The 20512-nt window shown below is 36.2% G+C and overlaps 1 protein-coding gene across 4 annotated transcripts; it reads left to right on the plus strand.

Annotated features, from left to right (window-relative positions):
* The first annotated feature begins 7603 nt into the window (after positions 1-7603).
* Positions 7604-18170, plus strand: LOC145267719 (protein GVQW3-like). 4 transcript variants are annotated; one of them, XM_080123320.1, is made up of 2 exons: positions 7753-7992; positions 11698-18170. In XM_080123320.1, exon 2 carries the CDS (start codon positions 11834-11836, stop codon positions 13067-13069), a length of 1236 nt encoding a protein of 411 aa, XP_079979446.1. In that variant the 5' UTR covers positions 7753-7992; positions 11698-11833; the 3' UTR covers positions 13070-18170. The 4 variants fall into 3 exon arrangements, with proteins under 4 accessions (XP_079979447.1, XP_079979446.1, XP_079979448.1 ...); XM_080123321.1 differs by lacking the exon at positions 7753-7992 and adding an exon at positions 7604-7741; XM_080123323.1 differs by having other exon boundaries at positions 14805-18170.
* Positions 18171-20512: the final 2342 nt, after the last annotated feature.

Raw genomic sequence — 20512 nt, forward strand, 5'->3', positions numbered from 1 at the left:
TGTAATTTTCAAAGATGAAGATAACTGTCAACTACAAATAGGCCTTGTTGGGATAAAACAGAAGAACTTCCACCATGTCGCCGCAGTCAACATAGAGAAAAACTATAAGGAGGTGTTTGATGATCAACTCAGCAAACTGCCGGATGTTGCCACTCTCTAGCTCACTCGCCAGATACAATACCTGTTGTAATGCCTAATCACAGAATACCTATAACCATACGTTCTGGACTGAAAAAGGAGTTAAGTCGATTAACCAAATTAGGAATAATTAAACCAGTAGAAAAACCATTCTGTGGGTTAGCCAACTTATCATTACAAGAAAGAAAAATGGGATGATGAGAATATGCCTGGATCCTCATGAGCTCAACAATGCACTCATGCAAGAGCACTACGCCATGCCAATTCTTGACGATGTCCTTCATGACATGAGAGATGCAAAATATATTCACAAAAACGGACCTCGGATCAGGATATTGGCATGTTGAGCTCGATGATGCATCCAGTGACCGGACCACCTTTCAGATATGCTTTGGCCGATACTGAACTCCAGAAATGCCAAACAATAGAAGTAAAACTTCACCCAGAAAAACTACAGACCGAACTAAATGTGATCACTTTCATGGGGCATTGCATCAACAAAGATGGCATTAGAGTCGACCAAAAAAATGTAAGGGCTATCATTGATATGCCAGCACTAGGAAACGTTGGAGCTCTCCACAGATTCCTAGGCATGAAAAAGGAAAATTTATTCCAAATCTAACAACAATGACAAAACCCTTCCAGAACCTGACCAAAAAAGATGTTCCGTGGACATGGTCAGATACCCAATACATAGCTTTCAATACTGTAAAAGAAGCAATCACAAAATCACCCATCCTTACGTACTATGACCCTCACAAGGAACTGACTCTCGAGAATGATGCATGTGAGTATGGGTTAGGAGTAACGCTAACACAGGTTGACAAACCAGTTGCATTTGTAAGTAGATCCCTATCAGATGCCGAACAAAGATATGCACAAATTGGGATGGAGATGCTAGTAGTTGTATATGGCCTAGAAAAAATTCACCACTAACCCTAACCCTACCGTAACCCACGGAAGAGAAGGAGTAGTTTTGACTGATCACAAGCCCCTTGTCTCAATCAGCAAAAAGCCTCTATCAAAAGCACCAAAACGGATACAGAACCTCCTGCTATGAGCCCAGCAATACAACTACACACTCAATTAATGAAGCATGAAGAAAACAGGAGAGGAAGCTTAGACACCATAACATGGGGAAAGAGCTGAAAGGCCTCAACGTTGGAGAAAATGTCCGAGTTCAGCCATCCAATCCCTACACAAGAAAGTGGAGGGAAACAACAGTCTGCAAATGAATGGCTGGTAGGTCCTATGAAGTAGAAGCAAGAGACGGACAACTATACCGCCAAACAGGTGATTCCTGCACAAAACACCCAAGTCAAAACATCAGGACACCATCAGACTACATGCACGGTTGATGTCCCAGTCTCAAATACAGTCTGACAAACCCATACTACTCTTAAGAGAAAGAATTACAAAAGAAAATGAGTCTGTTGAAGAAAGCATTTATAAAAGGAATGAAAGCCGATAACTGACTACATGTTCAGGATACATTATTTGAAAACCTGCATGCTACAACAAATGAACAATCAACCCTCCCCATGTTGCCATTCAAAACTCTGTCCCTACACCTTCCACCTAAGAAGGAAACAAAATGAACAAACCCTCTTCCTGACGGGGAGGGGATATTACATATAACGATCCCTCCCACTACCACCACTAGGTGTATCAGTATTTTAGGGGAATTTTTGACACTCCTAACACCAAACTGCGAATAAAATATAAAAAACTCGTAATTTTTGTTTAAAGTGGGTTATTTATTTTCTTTATGGAATATACTTCCAAAATAAACTATTAAAGTTGTTTAAAAAATAATAGAAATATTATTTTTTAAAAAACAGTGTTTACAAAATGTTTACAAAATGCCGGCACGCCTTCATGTAGCCATTTTTTTACGTAATGAAATCAATTGAATTTTACGAGTTAAATATTTTTCAATCTTTAAACTTTAAAAATCTATCAAAATTTTTCTATTGGTTAAATTTTTACAATATTTTCAGGGTCAATGTGAAATTTTATGCTCTTTCCAATAAACCGAATAATATTTTAGACAAATGTTTTGTTTTAAATTCACCCCCACCCCATTTTGAAATGTCTATTAAAATTTTAATAATTAATTTACTCAATAATGTCTTATATATCACAAATTGAAGATAAAAAAATCAATAAATAATATATTGTAATTTAAAACAAAAAAAGAAGTGTTTTTTGGAAATTTACCCGTAAAGTCCAAAGTGTAAAACATTTTATTTTTTAAACCACGTTCATTTTTTTTTTTGAATTGGAACCTTATGTTCTGCTTATATTGTCCAGTAAGTATTGGACGCTGACGGCAATTTTTTCTATCTCATTCAATGTTTTCTTTTTCAGATATTTAAAAAAAACTTCACTCGATAAAGTAGAATTAAAATATATTGAATCAAAAATTCATGTATTTCTTTAAGAGAATAAAAAAAAATCGACATTTGGTCGAGCCAATTTTTAGTAATCAAGCAAAATGCCTGAATGAAATGTTACTATTTTGCAAGTATGGTAGCACATACTGGCCACTTTGTAGTTGAAACGAAATATGTCAAAAATACAAAAGGGAGATAAGGTTGCCTGGATAAGGACAAAGGGAAGACAACTGAAACTTATTACCGTTCTGTCACACACAGCTTCCATGAAGAAATGCACAGTTAATGTCGGCGCGTTCGCGTTACTTATGTTAAAACGGTTAATTAAACTAAGCACCTCCCTCTTGAAAAACATTAACCGGCAGCCCCCACCCATGCTTCATGGAAACGACTTGTTTCCTGGAATGTTAAACGTTAGTAGTATTTTACGTTAAATTGTGTTCATTGTACATTGCCCACCCCCAATGTGGCCATAAAGTGGGTGCCCATTTGACGTTACATTATTATAGACAAGTGAACACCCACTTTTAGATCACTAACATTTCTTCATATCTTGGAAACTACTCGTTTGCCGTATATTTAAAAGGTTATTTCCATTTACAGCGCCCCAAAAAACCTATAAAAGTGGAAATTTTAAAGGAATTTTCGAGGGTGGAGTAATTATTCATATTTACCCTAACGAGATTACTAATGTGTTTATTATAGGATTATCAGACAATTATGGTACATGTATACGTATTTGTTTATTAGTCACATGTGTACTTATTGCAGTTTCTGTTTCTGTTATTTTCAGATCTTGATCATTGTTTAATCAACGAATAAAGATTGACAAATAGAGCAGACTCTTATTTATGATCAGATACAGTGACGATCGCAACGATGCCTGCAGTACGGTGTCCAATCTCTGATTGTGATTACATCACTGACGACCTGGATCCAGCTATCGTTGCAGCACTCATCACAGCTCACAGTGCTGTTCACAGATCTGCTCCGACTGTTACTGCAACAATGGAGAAAGTCAAGCGACCCACTGTAACTGCCGCTGGCACAAGTGAGGACTGAGCATACTTTCTATCCCGCTGGACAGAATACATGACTGCAACAAAACTGAACGGTCATGACAAAGTTATACAGCTGCTCGAGTGTTGTGACGAACCTCTTCACAGAGACCTCACCAGGACAATAGGTGGCAAACTAGCTGAAAAATCGGTGGACGACATCTTGGCTGCCATTCGTAAGCTGGCTGTTCGTGAAGAAAACACAATGGTAGCCCGTGTAGCATTGCATAATATGCGACAAGACCGTGACGAGTCAGTCAGAAACTTCGGCACACGTCTCAGGGGACAAGCGGACATTTGTAAATTTGTTATTGACTGTCCTAACTGTGACGCAAAAGTGAACTACACAGACACAATTATGCGGAACGTTCACACACGAGGTGTTGTAGACCCTAACATTCAATTAGACCTGCTTCCATAGAGGAAGTATTCCAGTTCATCGAAGCTAAGGAAGCAGGAAAACGATCAGCATCAAGGCTACTTGATTCACATTCGGTTGAGGTGGCTAGTTCATATAGAAAATCAAAGCAAATGCCAAGCACAGACAATCAAGTAAATACGGCCATGGCGACAGAAGTGTTGCACAAATCCGTAAGACTCGGTGTCCTGCTTATGGTCATCGGTGTGAACTTTGCCATCGAGAACATCACCTGGAAAGTGTCTGCCGTAGCAAGAACTACCCAAAACGTCAAGCACAACCAAAGCCACGAAACTATGACAAAGAAAGTGCATTGTTTGATTCATTGTGCATGTTAAACTCTTCTAAGTCACAGAATGACAACACGAACACTACCGACACTCACAAGCAGAAGAGACAACAGCAAAGTGTCCCACTAGATCATCATGTTTACGACAGCATGACAGACACATGGGTACGCAGAAACTCAGCCTTCGGAATTGCGCTGTCAGCTCCGTCAGTGTCTGCAAATATACCTGCTATGGCTGACACAGGATGCCAGAGCTGCCTCGCCGGTCTAAAAGTGGTTCACTGCTTGGATTATTCCAGTGACAATGCGTATGCGCACAGCAAATAATGATGGAATCAAGATCCTCAGAGCCATGATACTGAGATATTCATACACAATCAACGGTACTAAAGTGGAGACAAGGCAAATGACCTATGTAACAGACTCGTCAGACAAACTGTTTCTTAGCAGAGAAACTTGTGTGAATCTTAGAATCATTGGCGACAACTTTCCTAGAGTATGGCTTCCACAACACCATGCAGCAGCCGTGCAAGGAGAGAACAAAGCACCATGCGGTTGTCCTCTTTGCCAACGACCATCCCCGCCTCTGAGTGCTCCACCATTTCCACCAATAGAAGAGAATCGCCAAAAACTACAAGAGTACCTGCTTGATTACTACAGGTCTACCACATTCAACACATGTGAACATCAGCTGCTGCCTCTGATGGATGGACCACCAATAAAACTGATGGTCGACCCCAACACTGAGCCTCTTGTCCACCATACACCAGTGCCTGTCCCGCTACACTGGCGAGATGCAGTTAAAAAAAGGCCTCGATCAAGATATACGACTAGGTGTTCTGGAACCAGTCCCCATTGGGGAACCTGTCACATGGTGTCATCGAATGGTGATATGTGCAAAAAAGAATGGCCAGTCTAGACGTACAGTGGACTTTTAGGCACTCAATGCTCATGCCACCCGTGAGACACATCACACACCGTGCCCATTTTTTCAAGCTCGATCGGTGCCTAATGGCAAGAAGAAGACAGTCTTTGATGCTTGGAATGGCTACCACAGTGTCCCTCTACGCAAAGAAGATCGACATCTGACTACATTTATAACACCATGGAGGAGATACCGATACAAAACGGCGCCACAGGGTTACATAGCTTCAGGTGATGGCTACACAAGACATAGAATTTAAAATATAAATATAGATAACTTCTTATACAGGAAGAATAGAAGCACCCATAGCTTAGTAATTTGGAACAGATGATTTTTTGACAGTTATATATATATATTAGATCTCGATTCAAGTTAATTTTTGTTGCTTTTTGTGAAATCTTTTTTTAAAGAAAACCGATGAAAAAAAATATTGTATATTTTTCGATTAACCTTTTATGATTTTAAAATTTGGTCTTTGCTCATTTTATTGAAATAAAAATTAGGGTTTGAAATTACATTTTCATATTGTTATAACCTTGTAGACATGGAGAGTCTATTTAATCAAATGTTTTGCAATGGCGACTTGTTGAAAAATTCTGATACACCTACCCCATCACCACTGCCTTCCCTAGCCCTCTCCCCTTTCTACATAACTCTCTTATAAAAAGAGGAAGACTTCTCATGGTAAGATGACCGCTTACTCTTAGTTCTGTGTCGTTTTCATTCCAATACTAACCCATGAATGTAACATCACCTTAAGTTTTTTTGTTTTTTTTAATTGATGTATGCTTCGTGCCCCACTCTCAGAATTTACCGCCTCTTTTTGAAAAGTGATATGTGTTGCGAACCAAGATATAAATACCCTAACTCGCTACAAGAAAAAATAATGAAACAAATTGAATGAAGGAAACAAAGAACTCAAATGCTGGAATAAAATAAACATCTCGTTTATTTTCTGTTGAGAAATGAAAGTCTTGGGTATACACGTGTTCATTCGCCCATTGATGACTACGCGCGTGGAAGGAAAGGGGAATGCAATAGAGAAACACGAAGTGGCAAGCCGGCCTGTAGAAAGAGAGGGTTAAGCTCAGTAGAGAGTCGCGCACATGTCTGTATTGATGGGACAAAACAAAAGGAAAGATAATGATAAAGTCAATCCAGTTCATGGAGAGAGAAAGCGTATAAAGTGTACGTGCGCTTATCTCACATTACAGTAGCAGGGAAAGTGACGTTAGGGCGGTCGGTCGGTTCGTCGACTCAACAGGTCGAACGCTGGTCTGGACAAAAAACGGAAGTTAACAGGTTTTGTTGACTTTTATACTGGAGTTAGTGTTCTGACTGCGCATATCTGGCTTTCACTTTAAAGGAAGTGACGTCACAGCTCGGGTGTGTGTGTGTGTGCACGTTAGCGTGTGTGTGTGTGTATGCGCATGAATGTGAATGTATGTATGAGGATGTGTATATGCGTGCGTGCGTGCGTGTGTGCGTATGTGCGTGTGTACGTGTGGATGTGTATATGTGAAGAAAAGCATGTTCGAACATATGTTTATTGCTAATCACTTAGGGCATCCCTATCGAGGAATATCAACAGGGCTGTTAAGCCGTTTTTGTGCACTGGATTTTCAATCCTCACCTTTCGACTTTGTATCACATCCTCCTCACATCATTTCATGAGGGGACGGAGGTAAATTTCAACTTTAACGTTGGTTAATAAAGCAGCAGTAGCCAGTACATATACTGCTATTGCTTAGTGCTTTTCTGCATATTACGGCTGTTGTTTTCAAACATACACATACATACATTGAATTTGGCAACTTCTATTTGGCTTTTTATGACGCCACATTGCTTGGCCTTTTTATGACGCCACACTACTTGGCCTTCGGGTCAAGATCAAAGTGTAGTATCTGTTCTTCAGATGCTGCAAGCTATGACTAGCTATGACTAGCAAAGACCAGATGTGGGGGCAACCCCACATGCCTGACCATTAACCAGCTCCCACTTCCCACCTCTCGGGAGCTGGTCCCCTTTTTCCCTTCCCCCTCCCTTCACTCCTCACATTAAAAATCGGCCTTGTGCCTAATTTGCTCGGTGGGGGAGCAAATAAATACCATCTGTTCTTCAGATGCTGCACTTCATTTCAATTTCTTGTTCTCTGTCAGTGGAGGAGAAATCCTTCACGACTGAGACAATTTTTATTTTTGTTCCTTTTCTCCACATTAAAAAAAAACGACCCTGGTGTCTAACTCTGTCCCGCGCCCCCGCGGGGAGACATTAAATAGGAACTACAATTTATGATTTATTTCGTCACATTGCTTTTAGCAACTGATATTCCTCCTTTATGGCGTCATACATTTTCAAATAAATATATATTCTTTAACAACGCAGTATACAGATAGTTTTTTTTTCTTTGTTTAAAGTACAAAAGATGCAACAACATTGTATAAACCAGGTTATATGCGATAACTATGAGAAGTGGCGGAACTTTTCACGTTAGGGATTGCATAACGTCTTACACCGGTTAGTTATCTTTTCTTTTTTTTTTTAATTTCTTTTATTATATCGGATTTTACGTTTTTCATTGTGTTTTCCCCTATCGTACATTCCTTTTCCACTTGGACACGTTTTATGGACGAATCGAAGAAAGCAAATGGAACTTGTTTATATACTGTGAAAGAAAATACTTTGGATTTCAAAAGAAAAAAAAAATGAATAAATCAACCTCATTTTCCCTCGTTGAAGTTTTTGGCTTGAATAATAATAAATAAATGGTAAGTGGAAAATACGGTTTTATTAAACATACAAAACCTCGTATCATGCCTGCCAGGTTTATAAGAGTTAGTAGTGGAGGAATCTTAAAAAATACCACTTAAGAATCAGAATTACTTGATTGAATAATTATATTAAACGTATTTTTTGTAAACAAAACCGTTAAATATGGTTTTTGCAATAATAGCGTCTTTTTGAAATATAATGTCCACCTTATTTTTAGGATTTATCAAAAATTAATGTGAACTCATTTACCTCAGGCTCAGCAGCGAGCAGCGAGCAGCGCTAGGTTCATGGTCATTATATTGTATTAAAATATTTCTTTTATTATTATTATTATTATTATTATTATTATTATTATTATTATTATTATTATTATTTCCGACAATTGTGTTCTAAACTTTGAAATTAACAATAATTTACAGGTTTTTAGGTAGCATTTTTTTTGTTTTGTTTTTCATTATGGTAGCGTAATTCGAAATTCGTAAATCGAAATATTGAATTTCAAGTAAAAACCAATCGTATCTACTTAATTCTCATGTCGCAGTTATAAACATACCCCAAAATGACGAAAAACGATAAAGTAGAAAATAAATTATCAATGAAAGTAGTTTTCAAAGATAATTAGCGAAAATTGAGTTTTGCTAAATTGGATTAAGATTTTCACTTTTCAGAAAATATAATTACCTCCCTTGTTACGAGTCAAACTCTCCATTTGTTTTTGTTTTTTTTTCGTTCTTTTTTTATTTTGTTTTTTTTTTTTTTTGTGAAGAAAATGCATAGAGTTGAAAAACTGTCGAAGATATGAGATTTGCAAAGTGTGAACATTTACTTTTAAATGGATTTCTCAATTCAATCTGTATTTTCTTACGATGCTCCTTAGCATACTCTCATGGTTGGTAGATAATACATCCTTCTTGACTGAGGCAAAGCAAGAAATTGGAAGAATAGTGATTATTTATATTACTGTATTGGTTGAAAGCTTGACAGGAATTGAGTTGAATCTGTAATTTTTTTACAAGTTCCCAAGTGGGAATTAATTTAAACTCCCCAAAATGGGGGATTCATCCACAGAAAGCATGAGTTTCCAAGAATGATTTCTGCAGAAATAAGACGAGAAAAGATCCCTTGAATTAGAGACGAATAACACGTCCTTTCACATCGAAAAATCATTAGAAACTGAAATTGCCTTTATTTCGTGCATCACGCATGATTAAAAAAATAGAAAATCAACATTCGAAAGCAACTCCCAAAATGCAACAGTAGAAGTGCTCGAGACGATGCAAATTTCACCATTTTTTGCAGTACTCAATTTTCCCTTAATTGTCTTTGAAAACTATTCAAAATACTAGAAGAAGAAAAAAACAGCAATTATCGTACAGTAATTTTAATGAAGAAAAATAGAAATGCAATAAATAAAAATATAACAATAAATTATGGTAAATTTTATGGATAAATTTTTTTTTAAATAATGTGCAGCAACAATGAAAAAAATTTTTTGTAAGAAAATCTTGGAAAACATATTTTCTTGTATATTTTTGTAAAAAGGATTTATTTATGTATCTGGGGGAGGGGGCAGGGGAATTTGGGGAGATTTTTTCCCGAATTTTTATCTCCACATGAATTCTAAGTTGTAACTATCAAGTAGCACCTGCTGGTTTCGCATTTTTTCTTTTTATTTTATTTTGCCTCCTTCCACATCCCCTTCACATAATTTGTTGTAGCCTTCATTGTAGGATTTATGAAATAAGGACTGTGGTTCACCATTAGGTGTTGGAACACTTCGGCGTCTAACAATCAGATCTGCCTATGGTCCCTGGCAGAATATGCTTATTTATTATGTAAAGGAGGACTTTGGCATTACAGTTTAATACTATTATTCTCCTTGGTGGGGTCATATTCTACAAAGATCTAGCACAGGTCAAGGAACCTCTAAACTTTGTGTTTCCTCCTGTTGAAGTGGGGAGGGAATCATCAAATTTAACAGTGTGTCCTGGGACTATGAACTGCCAGGAATTTGTAAGGAAATATTTCGTTGTCTGGTTAAGCGATTTTATTATTATTTTTTTTTTTGGCTGAGCCGTTTGGCAATATTCTGATAATTTACATAAGCTGCCAAGGCAACATTCATAGAAAAACAGGATGTTCAATACAGAAGTACTAATTTTAAGGAGGAATGTCAAAGTATTTAAATGTAACCACCTAAAAATTCAGTGTTTCACTCAGGTTTTTTTCCACCAAAAACACGTGATTGGAGATAAGAATGCTTCTATATAATTACTGAATTTTATTCCTGTTTGACTCGATTTCGTAATCTGATTTTCATACTAGTGTTTGAAAGTGTTCCCAAATTTCTAGCTATTTTCTGATCTTAGAAAAATAACTTAACATCCAAATTTTTACAAATAAAATTGGATCAGGACAATTAACTATGCAAGAAATTATTTATCAACATAGCTGGCTAAAAGCTGGGTGCTAGTGTACAAAATGGGCCCCAAATTTCTAGCCTCTTTCTGATCTCAGAAAATTTAGGTCACATGATACTAGCTGACCAGTGTCACATCAAAGGACATAGCCTTCTCTCATTAGATATGTAAGATTTAGATTTTTTAATTATTTTATTTGTTATGTCATTGTTTTGTACATATTCACAGACCCAGAATTAATGAAAATGTAAATCATTTGACTATAATTTTTGCTTTACTAGAAATAACCAATAATCAATCATTTCATTTGTCTTCGAAATAAATTACAATAGAAATTTTTAGGCAGAGGAAGGTATTTTCTATAATCTAGTAAATGATTTGAACACTTGTTATTTAGTTCTGTTATGTTTTCACTGGTAATGTGGTTTAGCGTAATGATTCCACCTTATTTTTAAGATTTAAATGTTGTAAATATTTTATTTATATTGTCACCTTTCTTACATTCCAAAAAATATGCTGATGGCGCCCAGAATTAAGTACACTGTTTTATAAAAGTCTTAAATAAGCTAACAATATCTTTTAATTTGCTAGAAATAAAATCTTTAACCATCCAACCAATCATTTTATTTGCCTTGGAGATCAATTATATGAGAAGATTTTATACTTTAGTGAATAAGTAGATATTAACGCATGTGAGTGTCTTTTTTTAATATGATATTTATGTAATATTTTTTAAATTAATTTGCAGATAAAAATAGCGGTAAAAATAAATGGATTCATCTAATTTTATTGTGGAAATATTAAAATTAAGTAACATTTACAGTTGAAACTCTTATTCTTCAAAAAGGGGCAGATCAATATTTTCTAAATATTTTTATTTTTATTAAGAATATGTTGATGGGAATGTTTTTATGCTGAAGAAATTTTTTTTATTAATCCCATACCTTTACTTGATTTAAGTTTTATTTCCTTTGTTACTGTATTACACATACTATTTCCCAATTCACATGTCTACACACATCTGGGACCCAAAATTATTGTTTTATCAGAGACGTAAATTATCTAACAATGTAGACGTAAATTATCTAACAAGCTAATAACGATGGCTTTGCTAGAATAACCAATAACCAACCATTTTATTTCCTTTTGAAATAAATTATACTGTAAATTTTTGTATGTAGAAAAAGCTATTTTCTATTAACCCAGAAACTTGATTTAAATATTTATTATTTATTTCTGTAATGTGGTATATGTTTAATGATGATTTTTATTCATTGTCAGATAACACAATGAAGAATAAATGGATCCATCTAAAGGATGAAAGATGAAATATCCAGTCATATTTACCGCTGATATATCTTAATTTTCTACAGTTGGTGGACAGAATTTTCCAAATGTTCACAGAAAAAAAATACTCATGGAAACTCAGAGTGAAAGGAAAGCCTATTCTTGTAACGTCTGTGCATTTTCATGTACAGGCAGTTCTGATTTAGAAAGACATGTTCGTGTACATACTGGAGAAAAACCTTATTCGTGTAAAGAATGTGGTTCTGCATTTTCAATGAATTCTCACTTGAAAATACATATGCGAACACACACAGGAGAAAAGCCATTTGCATGTGAAGTATGCGGTAGTGCATTTGCACAAAAAGCTCATTTAAAAATACATGTAAGGAAAAAACACAGTGGAGAAAAACCTTATTTATGCGAAGAATGTAGCACTGCATTTTCAGAAAGTTCAAGCCTAAAACAACACATGACTGTACACACTGGAGAAAAACGTTACTCTTGTGAAATATGCGAGTCCAAATTTTCACAGAACTGTTCTTTAAAGATACATATGCAAACACATACTGGAGAAAAACCATATTCTTGTGACACGTGTTTGTCTAAATTTTCCAGTAGTACACATTTAAAAATACATATGCGAACACATAGTGGAGAAAAACCATATTCTTGCAACACATGTGGCTTTTCATTTTCAGAAAATTCAAGCCTAAGACAACACATGAGAACACACACTGGCGAGAAACCATATTCTTGTGAAATATGTGGATCTTCCTTCTCACAGAATTGCACTCTGAAAATACACCTGAGGACTCACAGTGGAGAAAAACCATATTCTTGCAAAGTATGTACGGCTTCATTCTCAAGCAGTACTCATTTAAAAGTCCACATGCGAACACATACTGGAGAGAAACCTTATTCTTGTAATATTTGTAGATCAGCATTTTCAGATGGGTCTGGCTTAAGACAACACCTGCGAATACACAGTGGAGAAAAACCATTTTCTTGTAAAGAATGTGGATCGGAATTCTCCAAGAATTCTAACTTAAAACAACACATGCGAACACATACTGGAGAAAAGCCATATTCCTGCAAAGTCTGCAGCTGTGCATTTTCTCAGAGTCCTCATTTAAAAATACATATGCGAACCCATACTGGGGAGAAACCATATTCTTGTAAAGTATGTGGGTGTACGTTCTCACAGACGTCCAGTGTAAGAACTCACATGAGGACACATACTGGAGAAAAACCCTATTCTTGTAAAGTGTGTGGGTCTGCATTTTCGCAGACATCAAGCTTGAAGACTCACATGCAAACACATATTGTAGAAAAAGATACTGTAAACCGAGCTGAGAGGGAAAGGTAATGTAATAACAATGGTAAGATGTATTAAATAAAACAAAACTTGAATCTTAAGAAGATCTTGATCATTTCAGATATCATGGGACCAAACGAATTTATGAAGAAGAATTTAAAAAACTACATGGAAAATATACCTGGTGAACCAAGTGCAAGAGAAATGCAAATTCTTGCACTTAAAGGGATGGTTAAAATTTAATAAACATCTTTCAGCTCAAATGTATGAGATAGTGGATAAGTTGTTGGCATTTAGTGGGATGCCCCATCCTCAGTTAGAACAATATGATAAGAAATTAAAAAGAAACAAAAACAAAAATACTACTCTAATAACAAATGTAGATCTGCATTTCTAGATAATTGAAGCAGAGACAAAATATGTAAATTTAATTTTTTTCTCTCCCATTTGTTATATTGGTATTTGAGCGGAGAATTAACATTTCTTTTCATTTTGAGAATTTGTTTTAGTTTTCAATTACTAACACAGCGGAGAACTTAACTTGTTTTTTTCTCCCATTTCTTATTTTGCGCGGAGAATTTATTTTCTTTTCATTTTGAGTTCTTTTTCCGATCCAGCGTTACCTTTTATAGGTACTCCTGCACTTTAAATTTAAATTAAATTCGCTACTGTGTTGGTAATTAAAAAGTAAAACAAATTATTTTTTACTTGTAAACTGGTTTATTAATTGTAGAAAACAAAAACAAACGGGAGAAAAAAGGAGCTCAAAATGAAAGAAAAATAAAACAAATTATTTTTACAATTGTAGCCATCCGTATTATAAGATTTGTGTGACATCACTTCCGAGGTAAACAAAGGAGTGCGGAGCGTCAGGATAACCATATATATATATAAAATTATATATATATATATATGAATGAGAGTCGTTCCAAAAGTAAGGTCTCCTATTTTTTAACTAGAAAATTAAAACTTTGAAAATTTATGAAGACAGGGGTAGTACCATTAAAACGAGTGACCTTTTGTGTTTCAAAGTTTTTTTTTTTTAGGTAGTCGCCCCTATTCTTAATGCACTCTTTCCAGCCTCTTTTGATACTTTAGTCGTACAATTCCAGACCACACTTTGTCACTCACATCTCTGTCGCCACTCTGAAATAGAGGCACCCATCTCTTAACTGTATGGACATCAACAACTTTGCAAACGTTTAACAGGCATCAGTGAATGTTGATTAGTTCATTGTTTTCTGCATGGAAGAATTCAGTGATGCATCTATACTTCTAACGCACGTCCATGACGAGTTGCTTTCTTATAGTCTCACACCATCAATATTTGCAACAGAGATGAAACTTTCAGGTCATGAATGCATGAGTTCATTCATCATAACAATGCTATTTGCAATCCATTTCGCTTTAGTATATTCAGGCTAAATAAAAATAGAAAAATTACTTTTTGAATGTCCTTTGTGTGCATATATATATATATATATATATATATATATATATATATATTCATAAAAATATTGATTAATAAATATTGAAAATAAAATCTGCGCATTTTTTTTTCCGTTCAGCTAAAAAATATCAAGAAATAAAATAGGTATGGCGCTATAATCTGTATGAATATTATTTGCAAATTTTGTAGACCTACGAGCGGCGTGCAATAAGTAATGCCCCTGACCCACTTCCAGTTTTCTGATCTAGCTGAAATTTTCCATGTGCAATGATTTATATCTCTATGGGTTATGTGGCAAATTACAGCTCTGTACTAATTGTGGTTTCTGTTTTACAGGTGTTTGAACTGAGTCAGGTGTAAAATGGAGCCTGTTGAATGTCGAGCAGTGATCCAGTATTTGAAAGGACGTACACCACAGGAAACTTTTGATGAAATGAAAGAAACTTATGGTGATAATGCCCCATCATATGACCTTGTAAAACGCTGGCATCGTGAATTCAAACATGGTCGGAAGTCTGTGGAAACAGCTCCCAGATCTGGTCGCCTCTCTTCTGCCATTGATGAGGCATCTGTCTGTCATGTTGAGGCTGCTATTTTGGAAGATCGGCGCATTACTATTCGCCAAATAGCCCAAGATGTCAAGATTAGTACAGGGTCTGTGGAAACTATCATTCATGACCATTTGCATATGCATAAGGTGTCTGCCAGATGGATTCCCAGGTTGTTCACACCATTCCAGAAGCGAGAACGCGTCAAGTGCTCGAGAATGAATTTGGAGATGTGCCAAGAAGATGAGTCAAAGTTTTTCAAAAAACTGATTACACAGGATGAAACCTGGGTCCATCACTATGATCCAGAGACCAAAGCCCAATCAATGTAGTGGAACCACTGGGGCTCACCACCTCCAAAGAAGGCAAGGGTGTAGTCATCCACTGGCAAGGTCATGCTCACAGTCTTCTGGGACCAAGACGGAGTAGTGATCACAGATTTCCTGGTAAAGGGTACCACAATTACAGGAGCCTATTATGCTTCACTTTTGAGGAAATTAAGGTAAGCTATCAAAATCAATAGGCGGGGCAAGATCAGCAAAGGTACCCTCCTCCTGCAGGACAACGCTCCGGTTCACAACTCGCATGTCGCCAGATCAGAAGCACGGGCGTATGGTTATGTAATTTTCCTCCATCCTCCCTACTGTCCTGACCTTGCACCCTCTGACTTTCACCTCTTCCCAGCCATGAAGTTGTTTTTGAAAGGAAAGCGTTCCCCAAACGATGCAACCTTGATTTCTGAAGTCACGTCGTGGTTGGAGGACCAACCTGGGGTGTTCTACAAAAACGGTCTCCAGAACTGCATCAAACGATGGGAGAAATGTATAACTCTGGGTGGTTCATATGTAGAGAAAAACTAATAACTGTGCCAAGTTTCGTTGCTCTACTGCTATGGGAAGTGGGCCAGGGGCATTACTTATTGCTTGCCCCTCGTACATCGTCACTAGACACATTAACATCATAATCTTTTTCTATTGGCGATAGTATTTTTATAAGTTTATAAGAATGATCTCTCTCATACAAAATAATTGTAATGATATTGAATCAACAATAAAGGCAGCATCATTTGATTTTAAAAGTTGTCAGATTTTCTTTCGATTTTCTTTTTTGAATCTTGAACCATTTTAATTTTATGTAAAATATATACAGGACAGTTGATATTTTTATTTTATTTTATTTTAATATTTAATTTGTCTGATATATAAAAAAAGACATCCTGAAACGTTCAAAGGTTAAACATCTGCTTTATTTTTGTTAGGAGTAATAAGTAATAAACAACGTCAGAATTACAAGGTTATCTCCCTGGATAAAAATCAAGAACATTGGGATGAGGAACAAAATGCATGTGCAAATGTGTTGGAGATGTATCCGCAAAGAAGATCAAAGTGAGTAATGCAAGTGGTTCTTTAGAAGAAAACAGGAATGCAAGTTAATGTTTTGTATGTTTGATGTCAGTAGTGCAAGTGAGTGTTGAACAGTTTCAGTGCACTGTTGGTATGTGTTGCCTGCAAGCGATTCTTCAAATTCAAAGTGAAGGTCGCATGGGAGTCTGTATGATTATTGGCGATGGGAGCAAGTACATTTACACTGTTTTTGGTTGTGTTGTGACCTGAAAATAAAAGAACTCTTCTTTTTCTTTCCTACCCTGAATTACCTCCCCTGTTTCTCTCTCCCTCTGGGAGACAGGAGTAGCAGCGATCGGCCATCTTTCTTTCCCCTTGTTTTTTTGCTGGCGCTCTTTTTAGCTGAATAAATTGTTGTGTATATATATAACGAAATGAGACTAAAGCTTTATACAAGCTATATAAATCTTCAGTCTCATTTCGTCATACATCTACACAACATGTTGCTAAAGTTGAACAGTTATCGACGGAGTTATTCAATGGATTTTCATATCAGCAGGATTTGTGGTGTACTATGATTATAGTCAAATGAGCAATTTAGCATGTAATCTTGTTGGGTTCACATGCTGCAACATGAAGCAACAAACTTCGAATTGTTAAGTAATTTGATAATGCATATGCAGCTATACTGCTTTTAAACTGATCAGACTTATTCCATAGTATTTTTAGGGATGATTTTGTTTGCAGAATTTCCTGGCACCCTTTAGTACTGAATAGATGTCTGTAAAGGTTTGGTTATAACATCGTTGTTAGAGAGTACTGGTGGTCCTTGAAAGGTGATGATTTTGCCGGCCAGTTTTCAGGGCATTTTTTTAGTATTAGATAGATGTATGGGAAGGTTTGGTTTCAGCATCGTTGCTAGATTGTATTGACAGTCCTTAAAAGCTGCTGCTGATGTTTCCTAAGCCTGATTTTTTTTTAACAAACTGTATTACGCGTTTTTGGCTGTTTTTGAAATGTTCAAAATCATAGTGTGTTATATCTGCACGATCTTTCATTTTCTTTGCTGCATCATTGCCTGTATTAATATCATGTCAGGATATCTCCACTTGCATAATGAGGCTGGCAAAGAAAGGGAAACAAAAAGTAACAAATATGTGATTGTAACAAGAGTTCATAAATCAGTGAGTTGACAAGAAAGGTGATTGATCGCTAGCATAGTATGGTGTTGCTGAATGAAGTATCCTTGTTTTTACTCACTTAGAACCGTAGCTTTTGCCATAGCTGTTGTAGAAGTCAGAGATGCTGCTGCTGTTCATGATGATCATGCATGAATCTGTTGGGGGCTTCTTTAGTTGCTGTGACGATAGTGATTATGATAGCAATCATTGTTGATGTTCTGTTGTTGAAAGGGGCTAAACTGCTGTTGATTGTTTCCATCAAGCAAAGATTTGAGGAAAAATAGTTACTGCTTTAGCTGTTGAAAGTCATTGTTGCAGTACTGAAATATTAATATAATATCTCGCAATGATTTGTGGAGAAGATGCGATGTCCAGATACCAGAAGACAAGGTAGTTGCTGTTGATCTGACACTTTGATACGTTGGATCGTGTGGCAATACCCCAGAAAGAAACTGTGTTGATTTCTGTTACACACCAACGGGTTAAAAACCCTTTTTTCTATTTATTTTTTAAAAAAATACAACATTGTTATATATGGGTCGTGGAATTGCATTCATCTTCAAAAGATTTATCTAATTTGCATCATAGTGGCTTGTAGTTCTCAATAAAATAAAGCTTCTTTTAACCATCCTAAGACTTGGTCTTTTTCATTATAATTTTAGCTTATTCTCCATATTTAGAAACTTTTCCTTTGTACATTCTGATCGTGGAACTGCTTTTATGTCGAAAAGAACTAAAGAAATTCTTGCTTTCTCAAGGCATGACTACTAGTCGAAAGACTGCTTTCAAGTAGAAAGATATAATGATATCATCTAGCAAACGGTTAGCCTGTCTCTACAATTGAGAAACCTCTATATTACAAATTGGGAAAGAGTACTGGATGTAGCCCTCCACAGCATTCACTCGTTGCTTTCCACCTCCACTAATTGTACTCTCCATGAAGTCTTTTTAATTTTCGAAGGAAATCGACCACTCGAGATACCATGCCCACATGGATAACAAACGCTAAGTCTGTCCTTTTAAAGCAATATGTACACGGAAGTAAATTTGAGCCCCTAGTCGAGACCATAAATCTACTTAAACTTAATCTTGACTATGTTCATGTTCATTTCAATAATGGACGAGAAACGACAGTGCCTATAGAAATGAGAAACAACGCAATGGAGTTTCATTCTATATTAATAAAACTTTATTTGTTATCTTCGTTAGTAGCGTGTACACAAGAGAAAAAGGTTAGTAGGTTGAAGTGTTCTTGTGTGAAGATAGAATTAATATCATGCCAACTGGTTGAAGAAGAGAACAGTTCAGTTCTGTTTACACATGTTTATAGCTAGTAGTCGCTGGAACAAAGGAAGTCAGTTAAAAGAGAGAAAGAAAGGGCAAAGTCTTGAGTGTGTTGATGTGTTGTCTTGTGTGTGTGTGAGTTGTATGTTCTTTAGCATGACAAAGAATGTTCGTTTGGGTAGTCCCATAGAATGATAAAGTCTGTGTGGGTACAGCACGTGGAAATACATAGTAGTTAGAAGGGAGCCATTGTTAGCTCGTAGTACTCACATTCAGCCTGGGGCCTAAGCCCCAGGCGAAGTCTGCTCCCATGCAGGGTCAGGTTAAAAGAGGAGTAAAGGTTTGTGATTTCGCCTTTTATATATTCTGTCACGTGATTGAGGGCTGGCTTGTGCCCCTACCTTACTTATCTCCATTGGGTGATAGGACGATCAGTTTAGAGGCAGAACTAGATCCTGTGTCGGCGAAACAACTGCTAAAAAATGCACCTCTGCAGTCCAACAATTCAGATCCTCTACCAAATGCGATCGAACACTGTATCCTTGAAAATTTGACTGCTACTCCTCCCTACTCAGCTAATCAACAGAAGAAATCTTCAGAGGATGATGAGGTACTGAGGTACTGAATCTTTAATGCTCTACTAGAGTTCGTCGAATCTCCCCATACTTAGCTGAAAACTATCAGCTTTGAACTTTTGTTTCTTTTCTCTTTATTTTTTCATTTTAAACCCACGCCTGAGATTTGATGTAGCCTGACGTCTCAACCTTACAAACTTGACTGAGTGGCAGAGAATGGGTTGAAAAAAAACCCTTTTAACTTCCGCTTATGCTCACTTTCTTTGAGTTTTCTTTCTTTCCTTAAATCAACTGTAGTACTCATAGTCGTCCCTATGTAATTCTCAGTAAAAAATAAAACTTCTTTCGAGCATTCTCAGACTTGGGCTTTTTCATGAAACTAAAATATGAAAAATGGTAATGTTAAGTCATAAAAAAATCATATGCCGTTGCTTAATCCTACCACTAATCCTAAGTCTGAGTGGCAATATTAAAAACAAATAAAACTTAAATATTAATGAATAAATAATAAATAATAAATAAATATAATAAATATAATAAATAAATAAACAAATAAATAAATAAACGGAAAAATTGCATGTATCAAGAAAATCAATTTATTATCTAAAAACCATTACATGTCATTAGTGTTTTGGATATGGTTGTTTAGAATAAAATCGAGATGAAGATAGCCATTTGGTCGTGTTGACCGCCCTGGATGTAAAGATTTGTGAAATAAATCTATGTATTAGTTCTATCTAAATTAAACGTTGCATAAAAGGAAAGATAAAACTTCTTTTAATGCAAGTGAAAGTATTTATTTGAAAGGGAGAAAGCTGGACAGTGTCTGAATAAGGAAAATATAAAGAGTTGAAATTTCTTTGGGCTGTCGAAAGTTAGTAAGCAGTTATTTTTAAGTAAAGATCGTCGACGCTGGAGAGTCCAATGGAAAGGGAGGGAGAGAGAGAGAGAGAGAGAGAGAGAGAGAGAGAGAGAGAGAGGATGTATTTCCTCGTTGCTTCCAGAATTCTCTCTGCTGATCGATCGTGATTCCCACAGAGATTAAGATTGTTTTTCAGGGGACAGACGAAATTAATGCTCCCTGCAAGATAAGGGAGTAGCCAAATCGCCTAG

This window comes from Euprymna scolopes, chromosome 4, assembly GCF_053919585.1.
Source record: "Euprymna scolopes isolate OS-2025 chromosome 4, ASM5391958v1, whole genome shotgun sequence".
Classification (NCBI taxonomy): Eukaryota; Metazoa; Mollusca; class Cephalopoda; order Sepiida; family Sepiolidae; genus Euprymna; species Euprymna scolopes.